This window comes from Melanotaenia boesemani, chromosome 4 (genome assembly GCF_017639745.1).
Source record: "Melanotaenia boesemani isolate fMelBoe1 chromosome 4, fMelBoe1.pri, whole genome shotgun sequence".
Taxonomy (NCBI): domain Eukaryota; kingdom Metazoa; phylum Chordata; class Actinopteri; order Atheriniformes; family Melanotaeniidae; genus Melanotaenia; species Melanotaenia boesemani.
Window position 1 is genome coordinate 2295467 of NC_055685.1, and position 23446 is coordinate 2318912.

At 39.3% G+C, this 23446-nt stretch overlaps 1 protein-coding gene across 1 annotated transcript in view; it reads left to right on the forward strand.

The window, feature by feature from the left end:
• LOC121638758 (slit homolog 1 protein-like) overlaps positions 1 to 23446 on the forward strand; it is a 133317-nt gene that overhangs the window by 32019 nt on the left and 77852 nt on the right. The window contains exon 4 of the mRNA XM_041983726.1: positions 37 to 108. Within this exon, the coding sequence (XP_041839660.1) occupies positions 37 to 108 (72 nt within the window). The remainder of the gene's footprint in view (positions 1 to 36; positions 109 to 23446) is intronic.

Here is a 23446-nt window from a genome sequence, read left to right on the forward strand (position 1 = left end):
TCAGATTTGACATTTCTCTCATCTCTGTCTCTACAGTCGCCTCAACAGAAACCGTCTCAGCCAACTTCCAGAGCTGCTCTTTCAGAAGAATGAAGCTCTGTCTCGACTGTGAGTACAGCTGCAAAGCTCTGCATACTCTCTGTATGAGCCCTTTACCTCTGGAATTGGAATCTGTATTTCCTCATCATACTGTGTCTATAGACAAATTTCTGTGCAACATCATCACAGAAGTGTGTGTCTGCCACAGAAAGCAGTGCTCAGCCTGGTTTGTTTGGTGAAAACACTCCTAAACAGAAAAACAAGGTGGTTGAAGGGGATAACCTTTTGACAACAGAAGGAGCAGAGTGAAGTCCAGCGAGTCCCAAAGCCAGCAAGCTCACTTAATGTCTGAAAATGCAAAGATTTATCTTGTAACGGAGAAAATATTTAAATATGCCTTCAGAGATTCACCTGCCTGCACGTTTTCTGTGGTGAAAATATTCTTCATACTTGGAAACCTGAGACGGCGGCTAGAACTGATTTAGCTAACTTCCTACTAGCTTGGATGCTCTAGTTATATTCACCTCAAAGCTTCTCTACACTTAAATAGTGACAATAAACGAATATTGAATTAAACTGCTCCTGACAACGAAAGGTTCGAGGTGTCTGGAGTTGATCATTAATGCTGCAGGTTGTAGCATCACCATCATGCTGCTGATGCTGTAATTATAGCTTTTAAATGTTGAACATGTACATGTGTGAAGTGAGTTTTGTCCGGTCCCAGGCAGTGGCGGCTCCTGAGAAATTAGTCAGGGGGGGCAATTGTTATGACAAAGGTTACCTGTTCAAATCGCAGTACCTCTGTAAACTAAATACCACGTGCTAGAGACAGCCTATGGAGCCTTCATTAATATAATTACTTTTGCTATTCAGTGGAAGATAAACTAAATGGATTATCAAGAGTAGAAATATCATCAATTTCCTTCAAACAGGGAGAGATAAATGTTTTACCATAAATAAAGAAGGTATAGAACACAATATAATTCTAAAACACAATTTATTTACAGTTTGTGATTTAAGACAACATTTATAAAGTGCAAGATCAACATGAATGCAGTAATAAAGAGTATATGAACACTTATATTAAATTCCTGTATGTATTTGCAGAAACGTGTTTGGTTATTTGTACAGATTGGCTAATCACTAGTTGAAATTACTTAAAGTGTAAATAAAAACAGCGAACTAACCAAGAGACAACAGCAAACAGCAAAAAGACAGAAACCAGATACATAAGCTCAACTTTTTACTGTAACAGAAGCAGAACTATGGGATCCCAGAAGTGGTTTGTCACATAAAGACTAAACAGAAAGACACCATCAAGGTTCAACCTGATTTAAATGCAGCTGAGATGCAAAATACATGAAACAGCCAGATTTAAACTGAGTGAATTTTCAAAGCTTTTTTCTATCATGTTAAACTTTCTTTGGCTATTGTAGAAAGCGGAGAACATCCTTCCTTTGAATTACTACACGTGAAATCTATTAAATGACCCAGAACAAACATGAACACTAATAAACATATTGACATAAAAACATAAATGAAAAGGTTATCATGAACAAATACCATCCACAGTGAAAGGATTGTATGTGTCGTCTCAGAGAGAAACAACCCCGTACGTAGCCTTTATCCTGTAACCCGAGGATCCCCAACTCCGGTCCTCCTGAGCTACCGTCCTGCACCTTCCCTGCTGCAGCACACTGGACTCAAATAAAATGGGTCTCCAACAGTTTGTTGTCAAGTTCTACATAAGTCTGTTAATGACCCATTAACTTGAGTCAGGTGTGTTGCTGGAGGGAAACGTCTAAAACCTGCAGGATGGTAGCTCATGAGGACTGGAGATCTCAGCTGACTTCACCCATCAGGCTTCGGTTTAAGCACATAAAAGTCACAACATTATCATGATACTAACATTTAATGATACTAACATTTAGCCTTATAAGATCAGATAAGATAAGATAAATAACTCTTGCTGAAGTCCAGCATGCTCCTTACTAGCTCCCTTTCCATGGAAGCATGGCCAGTGCATTGAGACGCTCCTGGCCCGTTGCATTCTGTAGGGATGTCTTGATTTTTTTTTTAATGTTAAGAAACACGTCTCTGCTTCAGCTGTTGTCATGGGAATGGTTATCAAGACGTTCAACAGAGCCAGAGTCTCAGAAAATGTGTCCTGGAGGTTGTATCTCAGCAGATCCCGTCTTAATGCTCTAAACTCAGTTCTCATAAATAAGAGCCAGTCTGTCTCGAGCTTTTGCTTGTTCAACATGGGGAATGTCCTCACAGCGGCATTCAGAGCCACAATGGTAAATGTGCAGCAATGCTGCTCAAACATCTGTGCTTCTAGCAGTGTGGCACTCACAAGGTTTTCGTTGAAGGAGAAGCTCTCTGATGTCAGTCAAGATTGTGAAACAGACTTCTTTACAGAGTCTCTGCTTCTCGTCTCCCAAAGCTCTCCTTGGTCTTGTGGCTCCTGTAGCTTCTTGCTATAGCTCTACAACTTTTATCATTATGACAAAGATTTCTATTGAGAAGAATGATCATGATCTGATCTTACCATGTTGCATGCAAACTGCATATGAAGCTCTGGAGGGCATGTTGAATGAAGACTGCATCAATGTCCTTCTGCAGTTTCTGGTACAACATGTAAACATGAGGCATGATTATGTTCTGTCTCCTATTCTTTCCTCTGCCTATACTAATTACATCACCTGCAACAGAGGAGGATTTTTTAAATATGCAGATGACGTGGCCTTGACTGACTCCCAGGCAGTGAAACGGTACGGTTCACATCATAAAAAAAAGACTACAAAAAAAAAAAACTTCTAACATCAGCAAAGACATTTTAACCCTTGTTTATAAATCACTCACTGAATCCACCCTCATTTCATCCTGGTTCCACTTCCTCACCACTATAACCAAAACCAAAGTACACAGGTGATATCAAACAAGAACACACACACACACACACACACACACACACACACACACACACACACACACACACACACACACACACACACACACACACACACACACACACACACACACACACACACACTGCTGTAAGGAGACAGAGCAAAAGCAAACTTAGTTTTCTCAGATGAAATTTTCATTAATTTGTTTTTTCATTTTACCTGTGTGTGTGTGTGTGTGTGTGATCAATGAGGAGCTTATGTACAGAAAGAAAAATGTAGTTTTTGCTTTCCTGTGATGAAAGATGGCAGTATTTACAGAAAGAAGGTGGAGGTGAGCAGGTGTGTGCGTGTTTGTAAGTCAGTGGGTGAGAGACATTAAGAGAGTGTGAGAGTGATGGCTGGTGATAGAAAGTACATGTGTGTGCGCTTGTGGATGCGTGTGTCTGTCCTGATTATTTGCTGTTTGCTGTTTTGGCAATTTCACACTCGGGCTCCCAGGAGGGAAAGCAGAGATGGACTTGGCATGTTCGATCAATCAGCACACACACACACACTCACAGAGTAAAGCCATTAGCACTACCTCCAACGGGAGCCATTACTTTTCCTCCTGCTGTGTTGATAGACTCTATAAAGCCTGATGGGAAACACACAGTCTCACTCAGAGTCTGTCTGTGTGCTGCTTTTTTTGGTTTTTCATCTCTTTAGCAAAATAATCTTCTTTACATTCATCATCATCAAATGTGGGTTTGCATTTTACTTAATTGAAACTATTTAGTTTTTTTTGTGATTCATTTTCTGCAAAAGGTGCTAAGGAGAGGCATAATGTCACATTTAAATTACTTTAAACAAAGTTACTTTAAACAAACTATAGCTGAGTTTCAGGTGATGTCACATCTGCCTCATTAGTTATGCATAACAGGAAGTGGTCGTCGTCTTTTAAACAGTTGCATTTTGAGCAAAAAATACATATCATGAAGAATAACTTCTGAGTAAACAAAAATTAATTCTGTTTATGCTCCTATGTGTGTGTACATGTACGAGGTTAAAACTTTACATCAGAAACCTTCATCTTCTCCCTCATCGTTCTCTCCTCTACATGTTGCCACACACCTGTGCACACAATGCCACACACCAATTTATATGTTGCCTTAGTCCTGCTCACACGCTGCCACGTGCATGCGGCCACATGTCTGTGCTTACGCTGCCACACGCCTGTGCTTACGCTGCCACGTGCATGCGGCCACATGTCTGTGCTTACGCTGCCACACGCCTGTGCTTACGCTGCCACGTGCATGCGGCCACATGTCTGTGCTTACGCTGCCACACGCCTGTGTTTGCGCTGCCACGCACCTGTGCCATACACCTGTGCACACACTGCCAGTGAACCATCTGTGACCTTTTTTGTCAACACACTTGCTCAACTTGCTGCAGGCCTATAAAAATACCACAATTCCAACAAATCACAGGCTCGGACAAAGCCATCCTGATTGGTCGCTTTGCTACATCATGAGAATGCTGGAAAATTGCACCCTACAACCCCTGGCCCAAAGGGGTGCGGCGTTAAACATCCAGTAACTTCAGGTCAGTAGTGTAAATATAGACGTGTGGTATCCTCAAAAATCTAGGTTCCAAGCTAAAAGCTAATAAATACCATTTCTATGGCCACCAAATACAGTTGAGACAATAAACATTTGAAAGAGCAGGTTAAAGAAGTCTGAAAAAATATGTAAACGCAAAATGACATGTAAACGGACAAACAGCTCTGCTGAAAGCACAAATCACACAGATTCCAAAAGCTATCAGTTTCATCTCGCTATGACCAAGATTCACCGAACCAGAAAAGAAAAGAAGGCCGAACCTCTGCTTCGTGTCTGAAAAGCATCATAAATCCTGTCTTACCTTTCATGTCCTGTCTCAAAAACCTATAGACTTTGGGAACGTAACATCACACCACGAGACATCGTGGAATTTGCCGTCACGCTGGCAAACGAAACATAGTGAACAGTGTGGTCACAGCTGGTTCGAGGTGTACTTTTTTCAGCGATGGTGAGAGGCTTGTTGTGTTTTGAACTTTCACAACCATTCTCAGGTCCGTAATGGTAATGGCAAACATTACAGTTTGTCATTACCAGGGTACTGTTTTTTCTCCCAGCCCGGAAACAAAAACTCAGTGCCCACATTTCCGATGTTACCTGGCGGCACAGATTCAACATTTCAATGAGTATGCTTATTTATTTGAGGCATTTTCACAGTAGAAAATCAGCATTGTGAAGGATAAGTGATCCATGACAGTTTTTATTCTTTCTTTTTTCTGCAACTTCCCTGTTAGCTTCATTGTTAGCTTAACTGTTAGCTACATTTTCCAGTAGTTCCAAAGTGTGATCTGTGTCAGCTTTAGATGTTTGTGTATTACATAGTACAAAATATGTTTTATTTAAATTATTGTGTGTGTTGGCAGACCGTGGGTTTGACATTAAAGACAGTGTTAGATTAGTGTGTGCTGAAGTCAAAACACCTTCTTTCACTGGAGAACACTGTTGCTTGAGGAGACCAGACGGTTAGCACACCTCAGGCTGAGAGGGTGGTTGGAGATGTACGCACCAAATACACTATTTTAAGCAGCACAGTACCGCTAAGCTTAGTAGTTCCTTGTGAAGGAGAGAAAACTGTTACTCAATAAAATGTCTTGCGTATGTTGTGCACTGAACAGTATGTGTCCCAGTGTATGCAAATAAATACACAGCTTACAGGTAACTTAGTGGGTGCAGGTGCTTTATTGAGCTGCACACATCCTACATTTTGGGGACTGTTCCCCACACTCGTATAGACCAATTCCACCTAATGTCTAGATATTGTCTAGACATATTCCCTTGTCTGACAATTTTTTCCAAAAGGAACATGATTTTTATGTTTTTCTCAATCAATTTATGTATGTTTTCTTCAATTTTAAGTTGCTGCTGTTTCACTCTGTGTGTGTGCAAGTTTGACGGCCGCATCCCACAATGCACCATGGGATGACGTACTATAAAACGGCGTTGAGTTAAAAACCATTGTTCTTTGGGAGCAGTTTCCCCGTCCAAATTCACAATTTTCTGCCTAGTTACATGGCTTTGATTGGACGAAAGTGATTGGTCAAATTGATGTAAACATGATGACATTAGTGTAATTCTACTGTCTCACACAATTAGAATGCGAGTTGCTCAGCAAAATTTCAAAGCATTAATATACCATAAAATGCAAAAAGTATTTAGGCGTATAGTATAAGTATAAGGAGAAAATTAAAATTTTTTTTCCTATGTTCCATTCTCACTTACTTTTAATACAATGGCATCTGTGATGGTTTCACCTGTGATAAAAAAACAAACAAACTCACAAGTGTTAGATTCTGATACCAAGATACCTAGAGTTTATAATCACAGAGAAATCACCTTTTTCTGTATGTCATTTTCAAGCAGAACCCCTAAAACGGCCCTTGGGGTTTAAGAGGTTAAGAGTAATTGTTTGTTTTGAGCCTCATTACATTATGTATTTGGTTAGAATTATATTTCCATATATTTAAGTAGATTTGTTTCTACATAAGAAGCGCTGTCATGCTATTTCCACCATGGTAACTGATATATAGCGAAATTGGTCATGTTGATTTCAGGTTGATATGGTGAAAATAATGTGACAGCTGTTCCTATGCAGTAAATAAAACGATGATTTATGTAATTTATAAGAGAATTAAATATGATTCACCATGTGATAGAAGCCACAGCTGCTTCATGGTTTTGTTTCCACCAAAGGCATGCAGCAAGAACTCTAAAAAACACCTGAAGAAACAATGCAGGATTTGTAATTAAGGGTCTTAATCCCAAACTGCTTCCAGCATCCACACATCAAGAAGTTTCTAGACTTCCAAGATTTTCCATGTTTCATCTGCTTGGCTGTGAAGAAGCTGGTCTGAAGCTGCAGATAGTTCCAGATATCAGGAACTGAACTGATGGATATTTCTCTAATTCAAGGATTAAATCTTTTTTGAATAATGTTGAAGGATCTATAACATCACACAGATCTCTTTTTGAAGGTATCCAGAGCAGAACTCACATCTAAATTGTGGAAATACTCGGATGTCTGACATCTTCCTGACCAATATTTTTGTTATTTTGTGTCATGGTTCCTGGGTTTTGGTGTGTTTGGGTTGTGTTAGATTTTGATCATGGTTTAGGCTTTTGGTTTGTCCTGCTCTGTTTTGATCTTGGTTTCTAGTTCTGGTTTTTGTGGTGTTTGGTTTTCTGTTTAGATCATTGTTTGTGTCATATTTTAGTTTTTGTCTTGATTTTTGGTTTATAGTTCAAGGTTTTGTCACGTTTAGTTTATCTGTTTTCCCTCTTGTGTTCCTGTGGTTTCTGTTTCTGGCTTGTTAGCTCACCTGGTCTAATTACTCATTCCTTTCACCTGTTCCTTGTTACTCCCTCTGTGCATATATACCTCATGGTTTTCAGTTTGCTCTTGTCAGATCCTTATGGTTTACTCCCTGTCATGTACGTCTCCCTGTCCTGAGTTTTGGAAAATAAACCCTTTTTGCATTTTGGGTCCTCACCTCCAACGCCACCCATGACAGTTTTGGCCTGTTAGACCTTGTTTATTGTAAGTATGTGCATCTGTAAAAGTCACATGAAATGGTAAAACCCAGCCACCTGAGATGTTTGGGATTTGAAAAAAAATATTATATATATATATATGTATGTGTGTATGTGTGTATGTGTGTGTGTGTGTGTGTGTGTTGACCACATTATCTTGAGATATTTCCATCCATCTTTATGATTTCTTTATGAAAAAATGTTTGTGTTAGCATCCACTCAGCAATCTAGTTTCACACTGCAGAGCATAATGCTCAATTTGGATTTTTTTTAGTCCGTGCACATTTCCAGTTAAATGCGACTTGTATGTGATCTCCTGTATGAACCTTATGCGCACCAAAAGTGTCCCGCATGCGTAGAAGACACGACGACGTGACGGTGAGCGTGCATGTTACGCCTTCGTGTTTGCGGTAACAGCGGAGTGTATGTTGTAGTTTTAAAGTTACTGTCTAACCGTCACCAGCACATTTTCAATGGCCTCGTTTTAAGGAACAGATTACAGAAGAGGAGAGCCAGATTTGTGGCCATGGCTTTTTGTGGAGCAGCAGCAGCAACGCCTGTACAGAAAAACGTGGGTATGGAGTCGCAGCCAGGAGTGGTGGAGAGTGATGTGAGCCTTTGCAGATAAGAGTTTATAAACAATTTCGTGCATGACGTGTAGGCCGGATTAATGCGACCTGGACGTTCAGTCGCATGGCAAAAGATCAGATGCGTATCGGATTTAGGACCACATATCCAAGTGGCCTGTACCACATTTAAAAAAAAAAAATTGGATGTGTGTTGTTCAAAATGTTATGAAAAGATCAGATACAGGTCGCATAGAGACAAAAAATTTGGATTTGGGTCACTTCAGCTTGCAGTGTGAACGTAGTCTTGGACATGATTTGAATGCATTCAGAAATGTCACTTAAGCAAATTTGTTTATAAAATACAGTCTAGAAAATCCAGAATCCATCTGACAAGACGAATAACTCAGAAAACATCCTCGTCTATTTCTGTCAAGAGTGTGTCGCGTGGAAGGTGTGGACCAAAATGCAGGCTTGATTAGGTGGGAGCCAGATCCTTACAGACGTTAAAGGTTTTATTAATGACACATCGGAGAGCACATGAAACATGACGGGTACATGATATGAACACTAAATGAACCAAACGTGACATGAAGACTAAAATGGATTGGCAAGGTGAAAAAAAACAAAGGGGTATATTTAGGACTAATGAGGAGCAGGTGAAGTAAACAAACAAATCGAACAGGAAACAGGAAGCAAACAGAATACACAAGGGAAAGAAGTACAAAAATACCACATTAAACAGAACTAAACATGACAAGATTATAAAAACTTAAGAAATAAAAAGAAAAACTTAAACTCTTAAAATAAAAACACAGATGATGAATCTCTGGATCAGTCCAGTCTGTCCTGGAAGACGCCTTTAAATGGAACTTACTGTGAATGTTCAGTACGTGGGGCAAAGTGCTGTAGATTTAGAAGATAAGTGATTTCAGGCGAACATTTGGTATTGTTTCTCAAGCTTTTTATTTTACATCCTTTTATCCTAAAGAAGTGAAACCTAACAATATTTATTGATACAGTTATTAAAAAAAAGACTTTAAAGTGGATCATCTCTATGAACTTAAACCACACAGATTTATCCTTTTATCCTTTTATGCATGCATGAAACTGAATATTACAGATGCATCATTAGTCTGTAACACAAAGCATTTATAATGACGAGTAATTTAAAGATGACTGAATCATCATTCATGGAGACTGAATGCAGAGATTTTAAGCTCAGTTTGCATTAACACGCTGACTCTTTTTCTCCTGTTTTATTGGTTCTTTCTTGGTTTTGGCAGCTCTCTTATATCCTCCAGTCGTTTGTTGGCTCTGTGTGGATGTGTGAGGGCTCTACACCCAATAATGGGCCTCTGTGTGTTTTGATGATAACCTGAGGCAGCCTGGAAGTATGCTGCCCCCTCCCAGTACCTGCCCTTGGTTACTGGTTTTAGAATTACTGGAGTGCTGTTAGAAGATATACACACAGATTTACCTGAACTTGGAGGTGAACTGTGCAGTCACCTGCTAAATCCAGCAGGTGTATCTTTGACTCAGTTTTGTGCAGCATCACTGCCAGCTGTCAGATCTAAACTTTAGTTGGTGGTGGAGAATGTCATGCAACCGAACCAACATACCTGTTAATGGCTCATTTTATACAACAGAAAAGGTCACGCTGTGTTGCATTTTGGGTAATTAGGTTTGCTCGTGCACCATGTTTTCAGCATCCTGCAGTATTTTTATGCACACTGTGGAGCATTAGCCTGTAAAATCATGCCTCTGTCCAAATTTATTAACAATATTACCGCTTTTAACACCTGCTGATTGAGTATGTACTGACCTCCATAAAACCAACACGCAGCTGAATGTTCTGGAAGTGTAAACGAGGAAAGGGCAGGATTCTACAGGGAAGCAGATTTCAATGCAACACTGGTTTTCTAATTAGCAGAACTCTGCAGAGATGACCATGTTCTTCCTTAGATTTGTCATTTTTAACCCTTTAATTACCAACAGTTTTTACAATGACAGACATTATTACCTGTTAAACTAATAAAACAGGGCAATGATGTTCATTTTCAAGTGTTGCTCAAAGTTTAAACCATGTTCACAAAACCAGACTGAAAGGGTATTTTACTGCAAAAATAATTGTTTAGAAATGATTTAGTTGCTAAAGAAGATCAATGACATCTGTTTATCTCAATCATTGTTAGCATGGCGCTATCCTCTGTCGGACAGGACAAAAAACAAAAATAAAAAAACAAACAAAGCATTTCTCCTCAGTTTAATTGTAATTTACTCAAGCACTGTAACAGATACACTTTTTACAGTAGGAATATATTCTCTGAGGTCCTTTGGGCTGGGATATACTTGCTGTTAGCAACTCATCCGTGCACGTATCATGGCTAGCTCGTTTGGTGCGTTGATGCAAGGTAACGTGTCACATGTAAGTTGCAATATTGACTTCACCACTCTTTTGTTTTTAATTCATAATGTCCCTGTTATTTTCTGCTATGTAATAAAGTTTTAATGTCTCTGTAAAACACTTTGAGTCACCCTGTACTTGGACAGAGCTATAAAAATAAGCTTGCCTTGACTAGCTAGAGCATGAACATGAGGTCAGAGGTAAACGCAGTGGCAGATAGTTTTGAAGAGAGCCTCTCAGACCTTGTCTGCACCGGTTTCTTTATGAGTTTTCCTCCCTGTTACACAGTGATTAAGCCTTAACAGCTGGCAACAGACTGGAAGTGTTTTGGGGGTTGATGTGGAGACTTGCCAACAACTTCTCCCGAAAATACAATGTGACCAGCAGATTGGCCTTTTCACTATTATCACACTGTACTGCCCCTAGCAGTGACCTCCAGTATCGAGCGTTTTGGTTTCAGCAAGTATCTACACAGACGGTGCAGAACGTTGACGTGCACATAGCATATCCCAGCCCAGCCAAGAACACGAATATCAGCCTAATTATTGGGGAGACATCCTTCATTTAGTGTCTCTTTTCTAACTCTCCTCTAACTGTGGCCTGTTTACCAACTTTTTATCTAAACTAGGAGGAAACTATGGTGGCAAGTGCAGATAACAAAATGGTGTTGTCTGAGAACAATAAATAAGATGATTTTAAAGGGGTGTTGAGGTCTTAAATACAGACTTTCTGGGCTGCATGGTGGCTGATCCTGGTTCAAGTTGATGCTGTACGATGCAGTAATCTGCTGTGAATCCTCACATCCAAGTGAGATTTGGCAAACAGAAATTCCCCCCTCTTGTCCTTTTCTCATCTCTTTTATTTAGAAAGCATAACAGTCTGGAGATCCTGGGAAAAGGTTCATGCACAAAAAATGCCAGATATGTTCTCATCACAAGTGAAAAATAATGTGAATGATCTTCAAATGTAGTTCATCTTCAAATATCAAAATATTTTTATAATTCTAACCTGCTAATTAACAGAAAGTTTTGAGACATATTGTTGCTCCTGCTCACCCTCCTCTGCTCATATTAATCTACATAATGAAACAGTTTGTATGAAAATAATCAAGAATCACTTTGAAAGTTAGAGATGTTTTCTTTTCAGAAAGGAACGGTCAGTATTTCCTACACTGAAGGATGTGCTAGAGGCAGCACTGGAGCTCCTTTCTTCAGAACGTAGACCTGATCATGGCTGCTATTCAGATACTGCTGTCATTGCTTAAACCCTGTAGCTGTTTCCATCACATATTCATTCAGCTGCTGCCAAGAAACCGAGTTACAGTTTCCTGTAAAATGAAGAAGCGTAAAGATAATTAGAGAATTAAATTCAGGTGTCAGAGCAGCTAAAAGCAAACAGCGTCTGAAATAATAGAAATGTACTGGGAATTATAAGTGTGTGTGCTGATTTAATGTGTGTCTCTTCATGCATGTCCTTGTAGCTAACTTTCCCTAAAGACACTTGATAAGTTCTCTCATTAGGCAGAAGGCAGAGCTGTCCTCATTAGAGCAGATGATTGGCATGTGGGCGCGACTAATTAACGTTATGAATCTTTTGGAGGTGGCGACAGCTGCCAGGCTGCAGCGGGTGGATGTTAGCGTCAGCATTAGCGCACAGTTTACCCGGCTAATTTACTTAGAGAGAGGAAGAGCATGCTGGGATAGCAAGTGTGTGTGGGATAAAGGTACAGTTCACCTACCCTCCGTTCATGTGTGTGGTAATTGCAAAATTTGCATCTCAATAATAAAATAAATGTATTTGATTTTGTGAGGATGTAATTATTTAAATGTGTCCAGGATAATGGGCTCGACACACGGGAGGCGGCGACGCTCCTTCTCCATCATTTTCTATGGAACTTGTGCAATGAGGCTAAAATCGCTGCCCTCCTCCAGCCAAGCAACAAGCGACATTCGCGCATGTTGAAACCACCTGAAAAACCACCTCATGAGAACGTAAAAACTTTTTAGTGATATTTGAGTTTTTTTTCGAAATGTAGGTGTTTCCATTACAGTTTTTTAATTGCAATATTTAGCTTTTGCACAATTCTAGGGGTGATGGAAACGCACCTACTGCTGCCGCTGTTTGTCGCGTTTCGAGCGTTGGGTTTCACCTGTCGCTGGGTGCCCACCGTGTGTCGAGCCCATAATAGTGAAAGGTGTGCTCATGTGCAACGCTTTGCTGTATTTCTGTGCTTTATGGTTGTTTATTTGTACTGAATTTGAACATAAATTGTGGGTGTGATTGTGACCAGCTGACTGAGGAGGGTGAGGAAGTATACATAACATATCATGTACAGCATATAAAGCCACGACTCCGCCCAGTACAGACACCCTGGACTCAACATTTTCTTGGTCTTAGTGACGATTTCTAGCAGCAGCATCAGCTGCAGCTGTATGACTGATTTTTGTGGCAGGCCTGTGAACAGACTGGTACAGTAACCTAGTCTGCTCAGAATAAATGCATAACCCAGTTTTTCTATTTCACTCTGGCACATGAGACTATTGATTCCTGAAATATTCTCCAGATGACAGCAGGCTGATTTTATAAATCACTTAACGTCTACATGAGAGCTTTAATTCCCCTTTAATTCAGAATACACATGCAATCCTCTTTAAAATGACCCAGTAAACACCTAAATCCAAATGAAAATTACCTTAAATCCTGAAGTAAGGGGCTGGTTATTTGATTTTAAATCCAAACTGAATAATTCCTCAAGCATATAAATGATAATTCCACTTTACATTAATTCCAGTTGTTCTGAGCATGCTCGTTCCCTTGTCCTGTCACGATGATGGTACGATACTCAACCTCCCTCCACCTCCTCCTCCTTCTCCTCAGCCGACCAAAGTGAAGCACGATGCTGGCATCAAGCTGCTGCCTCAAAACTAGAATCACCATCAGAGCAAACTTAGTTCCATCTACAACATGGAAGCCCACATAATAAGAACCATAAGAAGCAGGAAGTGGAGTTTTTTCTTCCGGTAGACGTAAATACGTCACGTTTGTCCCCGTCCAATCAGATCCCAGATCTTAAGCGGAATTGAATAAAAGCGATCAGATGTTTTTCATGTAAATCTCAATTGAGAATATTTCCATGTAAACACAAAGGAGAATACTTTAATTCCAAATGATTTAAATCTGAAAAATTAATTCCGATTAAAAAACATCATGTAATCGTGGCCAATGCGGCTTGATGAAATCCAGGTTTCTGGCTTGGTTTGAGCTTTTTAGCATCCAGTGTGAATTTAGTAGCCAGCCAGTTTTTTATTTGCTTGTTGAGATTTTGTAAGATCTCCAGTTGAGATGGTTTTGTAAATTTGTGTGTCATCTGCATAATTATTGTAATGTATTTGTTTTTGTCATCTTTGCAAGGGGGAGCATGCGATGTTAAAAAAAAGAGTGGACAAAAGAGACAACAGGTGAAGTTTTATGTGTTATATAAAACACTGTTTAACTGTTAAAAGAACTGTTTGTGGTCTGTGTGTGTTCTTTTATGAAGCAAAAAGATAAGCCTAAATAACATTCGTGTAAGTAGAGAATGAGATGAGAAGAAATGTAATGGGGGGGGAAACATTTGTTTATGATTTAGTGTTTATCAGGAATAAAACAATCCTCTGTACCACATTGAATGACATATTTTGAAGTTGGATTTACTGGTCTGCGTAAGTATGAGCGCCATCCTTCACAGGGAGAGGACAAAAAAGGTTGTGATGTTGTTAAGAAACCAGATGTGGGCTTGTAATTTCTTGTGAATGTTTTAGTTTTGTTTGTAAACACTATACAGTTTCAGTCATCATTTTTTAAAAACTCTGGTTTGTATTTTTATTTCAGTTAATGAGAATGTTTTTTTAATTCTAGTTTTCATTTTTTTCATTAACTATAAAAACCTTGGCTGAGACTTATAGTAACTCCTGGACACCATTAATGTGCGAATAGAGACAAAAGAGCTGCACAGAGGTAACCCTCCACATGACTGAACGCTGCCATGTTTTATGAAGAAATTGATCAAAGTTTAACACATAAAGCTTTTCAACAGGGGGCTTTGGATGAGAGAACTTGCCTACACACTCTGTGTTCAGTCCATTTGCAAATGCATGCATTTCAATATTTACACTATCTGCGGGACTCAAATCTGTCATCACTGAGCAGATAGCTGAAGGATTTTCCCACAACTTGAGTTTTCTTGAAGCTGGAAGTGTGGGCTCCTCACTGCTCAGACAGGAGAAACTGTGGTGTGGACAGACGCTATGCAAACAGCCATTCTCCTGCTCATTGTTTGCATGTGTGTTTGTGGGCGGTTGGTCCACAAACTTTGACCTCTCCTGTCATGTCTGTCCAAAGTAAAGCTGAAACTGTGAGAGTGGTGCAACGGCTCGATGGGAGGAAATGGTCAGAAAGCTCATCATTAATATGAGACAACTGCCTCATTGTTCCCTCAGTTACAGTTTCTCTCCTGTCTTTGTTTTTGTTCTTGTCTCTTCTTTGTCTTTTCCTTCCCTCTCTCTGAGTTCAGTAGATGAGCAGATGAAGGGAGGCAGCAGACGTGAAGGACAAAAGTAAAGGATGAAAAAGAGTGTGTTTCGATGAAGGCCAATAAAGTTTAGAAGACAAGAAGAAAGCAGCAGCATGAAGGCAACGTGAAACAATCTGAAATTACTTTTTTTTTAAATAGCATTAAGCTGGAGAAGTTTGTGTTGCTGCCGTGGTGACAACCTTTTTGGTGCCATTATGTCATGAACCATCTGAGAGCTCAGTGAGTTCAGGTCATGTTAATTTTCTTCCCGACCTCGGACTGCAAACGCCCGATCATCGTGAGATTTCATGTCCAATCATCATTTGGTCTGTGGTGTGTTACGAGCTGATTTGTCCCCATAATCCACTCTGAAACGGGTCGTAGCCGACAATTGGGAATATTTCAGAGCCGATTTTTGAGGAACGCCGATGACTCGTGCATTGTGACTGCGTGGGTGGTGACGTGGTACGGAATGTAGACAATCAGAGCGAGCTGGCTGGGGAACAATGAAGTAAATAAAGTCTGTGTTCACGCCGTCTCCAGTCTGTTATTTTTTTCAGTTCTGGCTTTTTCTGTTAACAATAGTCCCAAGACCACCATCATTCCCTCGTCCTATATATCCCCTTCCATGCTGTGTGCTGTGTTTTCCGATTGTTACTATGTTTCATCTTCGTTTTTTGCCGGTTGTTGCTATGGTTCTTCTTCTATGTTTTTTGCTGGTTGTTGCTATGGTTGTTCTATGTTTTTTGCTGGTTGTTGCTATGGTTGTTCTATGTTTTTTGCTGGTTGTTGCTATGGTTGTTCTATGTTTTTTGCTGGTTGTTGCTATGGTTCTTCTTCTATGTTTTTTGCTGGTTGTTGCTATGGTTCTTCTTCTATGTTTTTTGCTGGTTGTTGCTATGGTTCTTCTATGTTTTTTGCTGGTTGTTGCTATGGTTGTTCTATGTTTTTTGCTGGTTGTTGCTATGGTTCTTCTTCTATGTTTTTTGCTGGTTGTTGCTATGGTTCTTCTATGTTTTTTGCCAGTTGTTGCTATGGGTCTACGTTGTAGATGAGTTGCTGGACAGCATCGTCATGTGTGTGTTGTTCCGTGATTACATTTACGAGTCCACCACACAAAGTAAGATCAAAACATATTTTTTATCTTCACGTGTGAGGTCTCGACCAGATAAAAAATCTCACAAGATTAAAAAAAATCGTTGTGTGTACCAGGCTTTAGATCCTGTGGGACTTCCAGATACAGACCGACAAAATGGGGGTGGCCAACCAACCAGACATCGTGATCATGGATAAGCAGCAAAGGAAAGCTGTAGTGATCGCTGTAGGCATCCCCAACAATGGAAATATTAGCAAAACGAAACATGAGAAACTGGACAAGTGCCAAGCACTCAAAGAAGTGTTGGAGAACGCCTGAAAGGTGAAGACAACAGAAGTACCAGTGGTCATCAGAGCACAGGGGACAGTGATCACCACACTAGAGAAGTGGCTCCAACAGATACCTGGTGAAACATCAGACATCTCCATGAAATGATTCTGCAAATGGCCCTCAAGCTCCTCCACCCAGCCTATAAATATAAATAAATAATTAAATAAATGAAGACAGACTGAGCTTAAAAGAGAGAGGTCATAACCGGCTGTATGCATAGTATGATAGGCAAGGCCGTTTATTTGTATAGCACATTTCATATACAGGACAATCCAAAGTGCTTTACATAAAACAAAAGCTTTATAGATATTAAGTTATAGTAAAAGGTAGCAACACATAGCAAGAATCACAATAAAATAATCAATTACCTTAAAATGATTAAAAGCAAGATAAGGTAAAAAGTTACCATGCAGAATTCATGAATAGGCGCATGATAGTAGAATTTACTGGTACCTTAAAATACTATAAATGCAAAGGCTGTCTGATACCAAGTATTAATTTTCCTTAAGGAAATTGTATTTTGTATAAGATATAGCTTCCGAAAATAGGTTATTTTATATGGAAATGTGGAGTAAAGGTATTAAATACTGCAAAGTTCAGCATTCTTGTATATTTCATATCAGTCACTGAGCCAAAGGAAGTATAACAATCATTCCAGGTTTTCTGGATAGTTTCTTGCTTCTTAACTTCTTACAGTGAGTCATTGGACCTAATTTCTTTACAGCATCCATGCAGTCAATGTCGTGATAGACATAGCAACATATATTGTTAAATGATTATGGAAATCGTGATTGTGGAGAAAAATCAATCAGGCTGTAGAGATAGGATTTATGGCTCTTTGAAGGTAGCCGGATCATGAGGAGCTGTTCCTTTCAAAGAGGCATTCAAAAGACTGGCTCGTTATTACAACATCTTACATAATTTCACAATATATAAGAATATGTAAGAATGATAAACAGTAAAATTTGTACCTATATAAAATCTACTTTACAAGATAAAAAATTATAGGAAAAATATGGATTAAAAAAAAAAGTTTAAACCTGAGCAGTCAGTGCAAATTCTAGTAAATGTTTTGGATATTTGTTTCTGAACAATACTCTCTGCCTATAGATGCTTCACATGAATGGGGCGTGTTGGACATCAGAGTTGTATGACGTCACAAATGTGATGAAGGCAGTGTGAAAAATTTGTATATAAAAAGAATGGCTCACAAATGAATGGCTCACAGCTGTGACTCAGTTCCCATCGTTCATTTAAAAGAGCTGTTCAAAAGAATTGATTTGTTCACGAACGTCACATCTCTACCAGGCTGTAGTGTGATTGTTTGTGTGATTGGTTTTCTGAATTATTTTAAATAAATACAATAATAGCAACCCAACCCGCAACCCGATCTCGGATAAGACGGATGGATGGCCAAACAGTTAAAAAGTAGTCTAACTACAGAAAAACTGAAGCAAGCATTGTGCTAAAAAACTTAGCATAAACCTTAGAAAACTTAGCAAAAATCTCTCTGAAACAACAACAGTAAACCATGATTTAAGCAAATTGCACAATGTTGTTTTTCTGTTTACGTTCTGAAATCCAACATAGAAAGGTGTACACTCCAGTGTCAGGGTGTGTTTTATGGTGCAGACAGCTGGTGTAAAACCAGCAGAGCAAAGTAAATAGATTTCATTTCAACCCAAAAGACCTATGTATAAATTAGGGCTGGGCGATTAATTGAATTTTAATCACAATTACGATCTGGGTTTTCAACGATCATAAAAATTAAATGGTCTGATTATTTTTGTCCTTCACAGTTTCCTCCCGTGCTGTTTTCAGTTGCAAATCGAACGCAGCTTGAATTGCAGCGCTCTGGTGCAGACTCCTCCCACAGCTGCAGACTCCTCCCACTGGCCCGACTGCTTTAGTTTTATTCAGCGCGAGTTGCAAACACCTCGCCAGTTATGGGCTGGACACACGGGAGGCGACGTCACTCCTTCTCCATCATTTTCTAACGAACTTGCGCGATGAGGCAGAAATCGCTGCCCTCCTCCAGCCAAGCGACAGACACCTGTCGTGCATGTGAAATGTTGCGCTCGTGCACGCAGACGTGCACACGGGGGCTTGCGATGCGACACAAGATAATAGAAAAATGTTCCATTTTTGTGAGTCGCGACTAAATAATCCACCAGCTCCCAGAGTCACAGAGAGACAAACGTTATAAACAGACATTTTTTCTCATTTAACACAGCAAACAATCCGGGATTTAAGGAACTCATCAACACTTTGGACAAATGGCATCACTGCCATCTCAACACCATTTTAGTGGACTGTCTCTCCTACCCTGTATGATGAGTGTGGTGAGGGTGTTGTGAAAGATGTGGCGACAGTCCTGTTTTGCCACCACTACGGACCTGTGGTCAAGCCGTATAGAAATGTCTCGCTACCTTTTATTGACGCGGATTTCAACGTGAAAACGAGATATCTCCAGACTATTTTTTTCCCAGATCACACCGGGCAGAACATAGCTGCTGGTCTCAGAGAAACAATAGCTACAGGGACCTAGTAGAAAGAAACTAGTCTGTATTACCACAGTAAACACTTAAAATGTCACAATGACCGACCCCCTCCCAACTCTCTCTTTCTCTAATCGTGTTAAATAATCGAGATCTCAATTTCAATCAAAATAATCGTGATTATCATTTTTCCCATAATCGAGCAGCCCTAGTATAAATAAATTTACACAGATGAAAACAAAGGACGTTTTGCTTTAATTTTAGTTTTTTTTAAGTTAGTTTTCTAAACACAATGCAGTTTCAGTTATCTTCTTGTTTAAACTCATATTTTTATTGTAGTTAATGAAAATGTTATTTTAATTCTAGTTTGTTTTCGTTAACTAAAATAACCTTGTCGTACACCGCTGACCTCATACTTCCATGCGTCTTTGACATTGCTGTGCTGGGGATAACTCTGGTTCAGGTTCTGTGCTGGGAATAACTCTGGTTCAGGTTCTAAGCTGGGAATAACTCTGGTTCAAGTTCTAAGCTGGGAATAACTCTGGTCCAGGTTCTGAGCTGGGAATAACTCTGGTCCAGGTTCTGAGCTGGGAATAACTCTGGTCCAGGTTCTGTGCTGGGAATAACTCTGGTCCAGGTTCTGTGCTGGGAATAACTCTGCTTCAGGTTCTGAGCTGGGAATAACTCTGGTTCAGGTTCTGAGCTGGGAATAACTCTGGTTCAGGTTCTGAGCTGGGAATAACTCTGGTTCAGGTTCTGTGCTGGGAATAACTCTGGTTCAGGTTCTGAGCTGGGAATAACTCTGGTTCAGGTTCTGAGCTAGGGAATAACTCTGGTTCAGGTTCTGAGCTGGGAATAACTCTGGTTCAGGTTCTGTGCTGGGAATAACTCTGGTTCAGGTTCTAAGCTGGGAATAACTCTGGTTCAGGTTCTAGGCTGGGAATAACTCTGGTTCAGGTTCTGAGCTGGGAATAACTCTGGTTCAGGTTCTGTGCTGGGAATAACTCTGGTTCAGGTTCTGAGCTAGGGATAACTCTGGTTCAGGTTCTAAGCTGGGAATAACTCTGGTTCAGGTTCTGAGCTGGGAATAACTCTGGTTCAGGTTCTGAGCTGGGAATAACTCTGGTTCAGGTTCTGTGCTGGGAATAACTCTGGTTCAGGTTCTGAGCTGGGAATAACTCTGGTTCAGGTTCTGTGCTGGGAATAACTCTGGTTCAGGTTCTGAGCTAGGGATAACTCTGGAGTCTGAGCTGATTGTCCAGATAAGAATGCTGCACAAGCTGCTGCAAACAATGGACAATTCTTCACATCTTCTACAACACAGTGAGGTAACAATAGTGTGTTCAGTGAGAGGCTTCTTCAAGTCCAAAGCGCGACAACTGGAAAAGAAAACTGGAGATAATTTCTGCCAGGAGTCATCACCTTCCAGAACAAGACAATATCTTCTTCTTACAATGAATTATTAGTACAACAGAAATTTTCCTTTGGGAAGTAAAGTATTTTTCATTTAATTTTCATTTAGTGTAAGTGGATATTAATCCACCTTGGACCATGGACCACGATCTTCCACTAAGGAAATTAGAAGCTGCACAATGTCTTCAGCATTTACTTATACAACCTGGTGTTGGTCCACTTCACTGACTAACTTGTACTTCATAGTTTGATTCACCTGTAGTATTGCAAATGCTTGACTCTTCTAGCTGCATAATGCTGCTGAGACACACTGAAAAATAACTCACTGACCCACATCTGAACCCAACGTCTGACCTCTGCTTCAACACACATTTTTTGTACTCCTCATGAGGTTTATTTTTACCTCTTCTGTCTGTTTTCCTTTGTTCCCTCCACTTTCTGTATCTTTTGGTTGTGTAAGACGATGACTTATTTAAGTTGTTTAAACCATGTGTGTTTGTGAGTTGAGGGGACTAGATTATATCAATAAAATATTAAACATGTTCTTGCACAAGCTGTCTGCTGACCTGTGTGGATAAAGGTTAAAAAAGACAGCTTGCTAATTGTTCTAATACAGGAGTCGGCAACCACATTTGGCCTGCCAGATTTTTTCTGACCAACTGAATTGTGGGCTAAAATGATAAATCATATATTATATTATATTATATTATATTAATAATATATTAATAATATATTATACTTAGGGCTAGGCATGTTAACATCTTAATTTTGCGTTAACGCAATAATTATCGCCATTAATTTTTTTAAAATTGGGCATTAAGTTTTTGCTCAGTGGCTCTGATTACAGAAACTACATGCAGAGGCTGCAGTCCATGTCTACCTTCCTGGTCTTGCTGCATACATTCACTGGTAAACAGGAAGTTTCTCACAGCAACTTCCTCTGCTCTGACGTCCTCCCTCCTGTCTCCTACCCTCCCCTTTGACTCCCATGTTGTGCGTCTCTCTCCGATGTTCTTTTAACACAGCGCTGTAAACACCACCATTTCTCTGCACACTGACATGTAACTCTTGATGTCTGTTTTTTAAATGTGTTAATCTTTTTATTTATCAATGTAATTTGGCGGGTCAGATATTATTGGCGGCAGGCCACCAGTTGCTGTTTTATGCATAAACAAACATCCACACAACCTGGCAGGAACGTCAATATATATTTATTATATATTGATATGTATATCAATATATATTATTACATGATGGACCTTTTCTGACAATGAAGATGGTTTAAAGTTTATTTATTTAGTTATTTCCGAAAAGGGACAATAAATAAATGACTTGAGGATGAAGTCATGGACACAGAGAGCAGAGGGGAGGAAGGATGACCATTAATCTCTGTTTTTATAGCTCTTACAGCCATGCATTGTGAGGCCAGTGCAGAAAAAAAAAACCCTCACATTTGAACTAAATCAAGGGATAAGTGAAAGGGATCCAGAATGGGATAAGGGGAAAATAATAGAGTATCTTGATTATTGGACATAAAAGTCTAGTTTCTGGTGGGTAATCAGTCATAATGACGGCACAAAAAGCTGTTGGCACAAAATGAAGTGGAGGCAAAATGATGCATATGAATCACATATGAACAGATTTGTTCATATTTCCTCTCTTTAAGGATGGCTTAAAGAATCAGGCATCTATCTCTACTTTTAGTAGATACTGTTCTTTTAAACAATTTACTTTTAGAAATCCAAACTGCTCAAAAAAAATAAATGTTACAGGTGTAACGGAAATAAAAATAAAATGTAGGGAGGTGTCACCACCAGCTGGATCACCAGTGAAAGAAGGTTTGGTTGCACTGGTCAGACTGTTTGACCCGAAGCTGGAGGGAAGTGATGGACAGAGAGGTGATGAGATGAAACGAGTGGGAAAGTTTGCTTTTCTCACCCTCTGCTGTGAGGAGGACATTATTGAAACGACAGGGGAGACTGTGGAACAATGACGGGATGAAGAGCAGCCAGGACGGATACAGATGACAGAACGGATCAGAAAGTGAAAAGAAGAGATAGTTGGAGAGCGCAAATATTATGAGACTACCTACTGTCCACACACACACACACACACACACACACACACACACACACACACACACACACACACACACACACACACACACACACACACGTCCAGCTGTGATCGCTCTGTTTCCCTCCAGTAAACATCATCTCTAGACTTACTGTGTCCAGGCAACAGATATCTTGACAACCTGAAGAGAAAGCATCTTTAAAATTGTGCATGTGTGTGTGTTCGTGTTTGTGGGGCTTATTATTCTTGCAGGGTCCCACAGATTTTATGGGGTCCGAGGTCTATTTGTGGTTTAAAACCTGTTTCAATGCATCAGGTTAGTTTTAGATTAAAGTTTTGATTTAGAAAAAAACAAACAAACAAACAAATAAACAAACAAAACATATTACTATTTTATTTTTTAAATTAAAATGATAAAATATGTCATAAATAAAATAATGAAAATTAACAAAGTGAATAAGGCAAAAAGTCAAAATATTTTAAAATGATTAAATTTATAAACAAGTATTTAAAAAGTTTACTTCAATACAATATAAAATATTTTATTTAAATAATTACATTTTAATTTACTTACAAGGAATTAAGTTTTTCAATTCATTAATTTTGTTTAATTTAAATGTAGAGTAAATTAAAATCTTAAACCCATTCAAAAATAAAGAACATAAAATATTAATTTTTAGTGCAGTTGTGTAAAATGTTATTACTCATTGCTGATGTATTAAACATAAATCATTTGGGAAAAATGCTTATGTTTTATCTTTACCTTTTTTATTTATTTTTATTTGTATCGTCATACCGTCTAAAATGAACTGACATAGAACAATAACAGTGATTAGACATCAGTGGCAAGGAACATTTAATTTTATTGAAAGTTTATTTGAACAAAAGACCAATTTAACAAATATAATAATATTAGCCACTCAAAAACTCTCACT